The sequence below is a fragment of the Limulus polyphemus genome, unplaced genomic scaffold (assembly GCF_000517525.1).
Source record: "Limulus polyphemus unplaced genomic scaffold, Limulus_polyphemus-2.1.2 Scaffold475, whole genome shotgun sequence".
Lineage (NCBI taxonomy): Eukaryota > Metazoa > Arthropoda > Merostomata > Xiphosura > Limulidae > Limulus > Limulus polyphemus.
In genome coordinates this window covers 222,809-232,531 of record NW_013666085.1, presented here as the reverse complement: position 1 = coordinate 232,531, position 9,723 = coordinate 222,809, and the positions used below count along the sequence as shown (strand labels likewise).

Genomic DNA, 9,723 nt, shown 5'->3' with positions numbered 1-9,723 from the left:
AATTCATACAGTACTTACTTTCAATACCTCTAAGACTTATGTAATTCATACAGTACTTACTTTCAATACCTTCAAGACTTATGTAATTCATACAGTACTTTCTTTCAAATATTTAGTCCCTCCCAGAATAGACGAAGGAAACACCAGCACCGACATGGAGGTTAAAGAAAACGAGGAGGTTACTTTAAAATGTGTTGCCACAGGCTCTCCAGAACCTACCATAACGTGGAGAAGAGAGGATAATCAACCAATATCTATTGGAAGCAAAAAAGGTAATTTCTTCTTTTTTCCTTACTTTCATTCTGAGAATTTAATTGTTATAAGTACAATGGTCAGTTTTGTACTGGTCAAGTGAAGACCGCGAACCACCGGATGTTTAGAATATAATTTTATTTTTGTTACTGATAACATTTAATCTACTCTCACACTACAATAGTTTGCGATCATGCCTTTTCACGTTTACAGAGAATTGGTTTTCCCTGTCAATACTCAGATTTAAATACTTATTTTTGTTCTCATATGGCCACAAGTAGATTTTCTCACAGATTAAACCGTAGAGTTTTATTTGCAAAGCTACACTTTAGTAAAAGGTACGGTTTGGTTTAATTTACGTTACATTTTATCTTGAGTGAAGTTGTAATTGGAAACGTAGAATTTCTTTTCAAAACGTACGCACTTAAAAAGATAGACCAGATTCACAGTAAACTCACGCTTTAAATAAGACTGCCTTATTTTTAATATTAATATTAATTATAGTTTCTTTTCACACTTGAAAGCTTAAAAACATTGATGAGCATGGTTACACTGAAAGAGGTAGTGCTTGGCTTTAATGACGTTATACTTTAATCCTATAAGTTGTTTCAATAAGTTCAAATTAAAAACATGGCCATGTTTTCTGTATTTGTATTTTATATTTATGGCAAAGCTACTAAGGATTCCCTAATTTTGAACTTTACTGTCACCCACAGTTTAAAGCGCTGTTAAAATATTTTGTGACATGGCATAGCTTCGATCCTGATTTGTCAGCTACAAAATCCAAAGTGTAACTGCAGGGCTAATCTCCAACCATTGTTCTCGTTGAAAGTCATACCGTGCACTTTGAAATTAGTGGTTACATTTTAAAACATGTTCCTTGTTTCATTCTGACTAAACATGAAAATTTGGAGCTCGTTTCCTGCAAAATTACACCTCACAATATGGAGCTATCTTCATGTAAGATTACATCTTAAAATGTAGAGCTCGTTTCCTGTAAGATTAAACTTAAAACGTGAAGCTTTTTATATTAAGTTACATTTGAAAATGTGGGCTTTGTTTTTATGTCGTAAGGTTGCATTATCCTTTTTTTGCTAATGCCTACGAATTTGTTTGTTTTTTCAGTACCTTCTGTAACCGGACCATATCTGGTTATTCTGAAAGTCACCAGGCATCATATGGGAGCATATTTGTGTATAGCGTCCAATGGTGTTCAACCATCTGTCAGCAAACGGATATTGCTGGGAGTACTTTGTACGTAAACACAAGTTAAGTGTAAAGAAATATAAATAACAGTTTTAATAATATTAGTTGCCTTTATTTGTAAAGAAACTGTCGTACAGGAAAACATAGTGGAAGTAACGTTCACGTAGTTACTGTTGATAACATTCTGTCGGTAACGAAAACATTGGACTTTTAGGCTCTTATCAACAGTAACTACAAACAGTCTAAAAGTCCAATGCTTTAGTTACCGAAAGAATGTTATCAACAGTAACTACAAACAATTCTGTCGGTAACGAAAGCATTGGACTTTTAGGCTGTTTGTACTTACTGTTGATAACATTTTGTTGGTAACGAAAGCATTGGACTTTTCGGTTGGTTGTAGTTACTGTTGATAACATTCTTTTGGGAACGAAAGCATTGGACTTTTAGGCTGTTTATAGTTACTGTTAAATTACTTTTTAAAGAAGATATTAATGTAGACAGTCTCGAAGTAACTGAAACTTTATTCTCTCGTAAATAAATTGTACTAATATGTTCAGTACGTAACATCTGACTTTTGGAAAAAATAAATAAAAACATAACTCGTTACTAATTTTTTTTTATAAGCACAGATTACCTGTGCATGTCATGTAGTATATTTCTTTTGGGTAATACAAATATTTCCCATCTGTTTATAGACAGATTGTTCTGGAGCAACCTTTGTGTATTACAAAGAACTATCATCAGTCTATGAAAAGGTTGTTTTGAAAGTATAGACTCTCGCATTATAACTAGATATTACATGCCTTTAAACATGTGTTCGTAAGAGTAATATTTTAGTATTTATAAACACTTACCGTATGTCTATGAACAGATTATTCTAAGTTTCGATTTTTCGTTTTTAGAAACATTTAATATCTGTGTATCAATAGATTCAATACGTTTCACAAACATATTAGAAAAAAAAGATTATTTATTGTTACCTTACAATAATAAACTATTTTCACAAAAGTATTTTAGTACCACAAGATCAAGACATCCACAACTGATCCGTACATGTGGAACACAATTGGGATTTTAACACTAGTTTCACTTTGCCATCTTGAAAAGCAACAGTTCCGGTTAATTCCCTCGACATTGAAATCTGTATTATCGAAAACGTATTTACTACAGGGAATTCAAATATAGGCGTCAAGAATAGCTCGTAATTAAATCAATGCATTCCCAAGCTACGCGTCTGGGTTTATGTGTACATGATGTATAACATTGTACAGTTGTTTATACTCCTGACGATCTCTAATGCATAACACGTACTTGACTTTTCTTCTTTAAAGAAGTGAACATAACACGAAAAGCAATGCATGATGAAATATTTCACACAATTACAATTTCAACAATATACATAAGGATACTTGAAGGTGTCATTTGGCAACTATTTAAACACATGTAATTAATAATATTTGGAGTCACCTTCGGTAAGGTTTTATAGTCACTACATCTAGAAAATCCTTGGCAACATTTTACTCGTACAAAATTAGTAAGATTCAGAAACACCTTTAAAAACAAATTATCCATAGGTAATTAATATATGGATTATAAGGGAAGGTTTCTGTAATGTGATTTCATAAACTGATTATAAGGGAAGGTTTCTGTGATGTTATTTCATAAGTTGATTATAAGGGAAGGTTTCTGTGATGTGATTTCATAAGTTGATTATAAGGGAAGGTTTCTGTGATGTGATTTCATAAGTGGATTATATAGGAAGGTTTCTATGATGTTATTTCATAAGTGGATTATATAGGAAGGTTTATGTGATGTAATTTCATAAATTAATTATAAGGGAAGGTTTCTGTGATGTTATTTCACAAGTTGATTATAAGGGAAGGTTTCTGTGATGTTATTTCATAAGTGGATTATATAGGAAGGTTTATGTGATGTAATTTCATAAATTGATTATAGGGGAAGGTTTCTGCGATGTTATTTCACAAGTTGATTATACGGGAAGGTTTCTGTGATATTATTTCATAAGTTGATTATATAGGAAGATTTCAGTAATGTGATTAGCTCATCACTTAATATAGTACCTTCGTTAGGTTCTACGCTGAAACGTCGTTCCTAATGTATTATACCAATTCAACTACGATCAAAAAAGGATAAATTATTGAAATATTCTAAAAGTTTAAAAATTTTTACCAAGCCAAACAATGCAATAAAGTTCAAAATTAAAATAGGACCAGCGTATAAAATGAAAGATTTCATCAATTTTCTCCACAAACTAGCAGCTGTTCATACTTATACAGACAGAAATTTTCCAATACCTTCTGATGCAACTAATTTAACAAAAAAAAGTGAATTGGGTTATAATTAGATATAATTCAATATAAATGTATTGGTCAAACTAAACTTAATTTAAAATATCGTCTTAATGGTTGCGTATATATTAAAATATATAATGCTAGTTACTCCTCTATCTGAACACACTATCGACGAAACGGTCATTCCATACAAAGACATGAAACAATAATTTTAAATGAAACTAACACTCAAAATGAATTGAATATTAGAAAATCAATAGCCACGGTGTGGCAACACAACAGTGAACTTTTTAAACTACATAAATAACGATGAAGGAATTAAATTCATTGTACAGTCCAATAAATCTGAATTAGCTTTCTTAGATGTTCTCGTTCAAAACTATAGTAAGTTAAAATTCAGAACATTTCGAAAAACTTATATTTTACATATATGCTTGATGTGTGGTTAATATATGTTCTCAATACATATGTACATAAACAACGAACAAAATTTCTTAAAAGCAGTAGCAGTGGATAGAGGTTATGACACTATAGTTGTTGACAAAGTTTTCCATAAAATGAACAACGTCTACGAATGAGATACTTCATTAAAATGTACATAAAATTAGTTCATTAGTATACTATTTTTACTGTTATTTTGGGAAAAAAATATATTAAAAAATCACACCGATTAAAATGTTTTAACATAGCTTTTATTTCTCTAAACCAAACTGATAACCATTTACAAATACTTAGAGAGAAAAACAAGATTGAAGATAAAGATGTAATCTACCAAATCATTTGTAATTGCAGTAAAATGTACTTAGAGCAAACAAGAAGGAAATTATAAACGAGACTGAAAGGACATAAGACATGGTAATACCGTGTCCTAAAGCCGAACGTTTCTGGAAATGTGGTAGTAATTATGAATGGATAAACGTGAAATTTTTAAGAAATGCAGAAACAAACACAGATCTATGTGTATAAATAGTGACAAAGGACAAATCAACGTTAAATATTGGAAAAATTGTTTCTGTTAAGACTTTACTTATTTACACACTCGTCTCAATTTATATATAAGTGTCTTACGTCCCACAAATACTATAACATGGATATTATATCATCAACACTGGGTTCTAAAGGCGATTTATCTATACCATACACCCATTTAATGGAACGATTAATTAATCTCCACTAGAATATTGACAGCAACAAATTTTACCCTAAAAATAATGGTGAAAGAATAAACAAATGGGGAAGGTAGTACGTTAGCAACTTACACAGAAACTTGGAAAGGTACTACATGTAGTGATAAGTTGACAAAAATCAGCAGGATTTAACAGTTTTTATTTATCTGACAGTTCATCCCGCCATCTCGATACCAAACCACGTAGTCGGTGCTGCTATTGGAAGTGACGTCATCCTGGACTGTCAGTTAGAGTCTCATCCGAAGTCCGTGGCTTATTGGATCAGAGGAAAAGACGTTTTCATCGTCATTTCTAACGAAAAGTATGAAGCCAAAGAGATAGCCAAGGGCACTTACAAGACTCAGTTGAGCCTCCAGATTCGAGATCTCGAACCTGATGACTTTGGCACTTACTATTGTTCAGCAAAGAACTCACTCGGAGAGGCAGAAGGAATTATTAAACTGTACGGTGAGTAATTTTACATTACACTGTACGGTGAGTAATTTTACCTTACAGTGTACGGTGAGTAATTTCATATTACACTTCACAGTGAGTAACATTATACTGCTATTATATTACAATTCACGGTGACTTCCTACTGGTATTATATTACATTACACGGTAACTTCATACTGATATTAAATTACAATTCAGGGTAACTTCAGACTGATATTATATTACATTTAACGGTATGTAACTTCATACTGGTATTATATTACCTTTCACAGTGTGTAACTTCATACTGGTATTATATCACATTTAACGGTGTGTAACTTCATAGTGGTATTATATTACAATTCACGGTAACTTCATACTGATATTATATTACAATTCAGGGTAACTTCATACTGGTATTATATTACATTTAACGGTGTGTAACTTCATACTGGTATTATATCACATTTCATAGTGTGTAACTTCATACTGGTATTATATTGCAATTCACGGTGTGTAATTCCAGTTCTTAAACTACTGTTTACTTTATTAAGGCTGTGATTGGTTGTAACATAGAGCTGCTGTGAAGAAGATCGATATTTCATGGTCATGCAATGTATATAGCGCTTACTCTACTTTATATCTATTAAATATTGACTTTTAAGGCGTCATTGTGCCTTAAATCATATCATTCTGACAAAAAGTTTATTGTTTGAATATGATTATAGAAGATAATAAACGGTATCATCGTGAGTTAAGTGATATCATATTGGTAAGGCGATCAAGATTTATTAAAAGGTCGAAATTTCCCCATTTTTTTTTCTGATAAAAAGAAATAAGATAGTGCTTTAAATGTGAATATACCTTTCCGTTTATAACACTGCAGATCACGGAATTTATTTAGATTAACCATTGAATAAAAACGTGAAATGTTTTATTTGAACTGTTAATTAACTAATGATTGAAAAGTTTCGATAAAGGTTCTACATCACCTAGAATTCTGTTCGATAGTTCTAACTTCAAGGACTAAAAACTGGCGAACAAGTTGGTTTGTTATATTTATAGAAAACTCTGTAGTTTTTATTTTCCTATTCTACAAGTCATCGTAAGAGAACGGATAGATGTAGCATTAAAAATTTCAAATTTTCCAATCATATAACATTTTCACACTCTCTACTTTAATATAAGTAACAATCAAATTCATTAAAGTACTCAAAGAAAAAAATTAAAATCATTGCACTAGTAGAATTATGTCGTTTCGTCTAAACTAATAATAATAATAATTATTTTTCTCTAGAGATTTTAATTATTTCTAGTATTTTGAGATTTTCTCACAATTTAGCTGTTATCGTTTTTTATTCACGATACTAAAGAAAACTGTTATTATAACAGACCAAAAGTCAAGTGTGCATGCATGTATATGCAGGAGCGATCGCTTGGAAGTGTAAAATAGTTACAGCGTTGAACGAGTTTACGTTTGAAAGACATTTTATTCAATTAAAGTAAAGAAAAAAGAAAACAAATATTATCCAGGTTGGTTTCAGTAGTTATTTTAAACTGTCAATTAACGTGTCTACTTCTCCTATCCATAAATGGGTTTGAATAAATAATTTTAATTAGAGTATGAGGTGTGAATAGTAATTATACTAATAACACTCAATTAACTCAAATTTCTTCATAATGGTAATCTAAAGTTGTAATGTCACTTTATAGTTGGAAAGATAAGTTAACTTTCAAGAAATGTTACTTTATAGTTGGGAAGCTAGGTTAACTTCAGAGAAATGTCACGTTATAGTCGGGAAGCTAGGTTAAATTCAGAGAAATGTCACTTTATAGTCGGGAAGCTAGGTTAACCTTCAAGAAATGTTTAAGTTAACCTAGCTTCCCGACTATAAAGTGACATTTCTCTGAAGTTAACCTAGCTTCCCGACTATAACGTGACATTTCTTGCAAGTTAACTTAGCTTCCGACCCTTAAGTGACATTTCTCTATAGTCGGGAAGCTAGGTTAACTTGGGAGAAATGTCACTTAAGGGTCGGAAAGCTAGATTAACTTGCAAGAAATATAATTTTATAGTCGGAAAGCTAGATTATCTTACAATAAATGTCACTTTAAAATCGGAAAGTTAGGTTAACTTGTAAAAATGTCTTTTTATAGTCGGCAAGCCAGGTCAACTTGCAAGACATATATCTTTATAGTCCGGAAGCTAGGTTATTTTATAATAAATGTCACTTTATAGTCGACAAAAAAGGTTAACTTGGAAGAAATATCATTTTACAGTGAAGAAGCTAAGTTAACTTGCAAGTAGTGTCTTTTTATAGTTTGGAAGTAGGTTAATTTGTAAGATATGTCTTTTTATAGTCCGAAAGTTGGTTAATATTGCAAGTAATATATTTTTATAGTCGGAAAGTTAGGATAATTTGCAAGAAATGTATTTTAATAGTAGGGAAACCAGGTTATAGGGAAACCAGATTAAATTGCAAGAAATGTCTTTTTATAGTCGAGAACCTAGGCTATGTTAAAATAAATGTCACTTTATTGTCAGGAAGATAGGCTAACTTGCAAGAAATGTCACTTTATATTCGTGAACCTAGGTTAATTTGAAAAAAATGTCTTATTATGAATGGAAGGATAGGTTATCTTACAAAACTGTCACTTTATAGTCGAGAAGCTAATATAATTTGCAAAAAATTTCTTTTTATAAACGGGAAACTAGGTCAACTTGCAAGAAATGTCTTTTTATAGTCGGGAAGCTAGGTCAATTTGCAAGAAATGTCTTTTTATAAACGGGAAGCTAGGTCAACTTGCAAGAAATGTCTTTTTATAGTCGGGAAGCTAGGTCAACTTGCAAGAAATGTCTTTTTATAGTCGGGAAGCTAGGTTAACTTGCAAAAATTGTCACATTATAGTCCGGATGCTAGGTTATCTTAAAACAAACGTCTTTTTATAAATGGGAAGCTAGGTTAACTTTCAAGAAATGTTACTTTATAGTCGCAAAGGAAGATTAATCTGCAATAAATGTATTTTTATAGTCAGGAAGTTAGGTTAACTTGCAAGAAATGACTTTTTATAATCGGGAAGCTAGGTTAATTTAAAGAAAGACAAGCCTAGTGGACAACTCCATAAAGACAATTAGGAATCCTGAAACAATCTTTTCAATATTTTTCAAAGTACTCCTGAAACTATGAGATATTGAAGATTTATGAATAAAGCTACTGATTTTTAAAACTATCAAAACCTGTGTAAGAAAAGAACGCCAAGGATAAAAGTAGCGCACCAATAATTGTTTTATAAATAATTCTCAAATACCTAGAATAAGCAGAATGAGGGGAAGCTATTTAAATATTATCGTCATAATCACAGATTTCGTTTTGAAATCGATGCGTAACTTGAAACTAAATAACAAACAAATTTCCTTAAAAAATAATAGTAGTGTCTACAAGTTTTGTTTATTATCCTTTTTTATTGTACCCAGGTGAGTCAATGCAACGCTAAAATCCGGTGTTTGAGTCCTATAATGGAAAGAGTGGATATAGTCCATTGCGCTAAAACAAATATTTTTATTTTGTTTGTTTATAGTCTTGAAAAGCACTGCTTGTTTCAACTGGTTCTAATTTTTATCTTACAACATTTAAAAGCCTGCATTTCCAGCATTTATTTTGAATCAAATATGTAAAATAATATTCAACATCCCATCAATTACTATGCTTCTTTATCTAGAACTGTTGAATTACGTTACATTAAATTTACATATTACATTCATTTCCTGCTATTTCAAGTAAAGGTGTTCGATAAGTAAAATATTAGCATTCTTCTGCATACAAGAAAGTGCCTAATGTTTTGGTACTAAACTGAAATATATCACACTAACTACTCTGTAATATTTAACACTATGTAGTATTATTATAATTCACCTCATACTGATTACGGCCGCATTGTTTAAATGAACCACAATTATAGTTACTACTTGAGTTACTACTCTGTAATATTTCACAGTATTTAGTATTGTTATAATTCACCTCATACTGATTACGGCCGCATTGTTTAAATGAACCACAATTATCGTTAATACTTGAGTTACTACTCTGTAATATTTCACAGTATTTAGTATTGTTATAATTCACCTCATACTGATTACGGCCGCATTGTTTAAATGAACCACAATTATCGTTACTACTTGAGTTACTACTCTGTAATATTTCACAGTATTTAGTATTGTTATAATTCACCTCATACTGATTACGCCGCATTGTTTAAATGAACCACAATTATCGTTACTACTTGAGTTACTACTCTGTAATATTTCACAGTATTTAGTATTGTTATAATTCACCTCATACTGATTACGCCGC

The 9,723-nt window shown here is 31.2% G+C and overlaps 1 protein-coding gene across 1 annotated transcript in view; it reads left to right on the top strand.

Moving 5' to 3' along the window:
• LOC106458495 (lachesin-like) overlaps window positions 1-5,412 on the top strand; it is a 68,198-nt gene extending 62,786 nt beyond the window's left edge. The window contains exons 4-6 of the mRNA XM_022384731.1: window positions 117-272; window positions 1,378-1,506; window positions 5,111-5,412. Coding sequence (XP_022240439.1) covers window positions 117-272; window positions 1,378-1,506; window positions 5,111-5,412 — 587 coding nt within the window. The remainder of the gene's footprint in view (window positions 1-116; window positions 273-1,377; window positions 1,507-5,110) is intronic.
• Window positions 5,413-9,723: the final 4,311 nt, after the last annotated feature.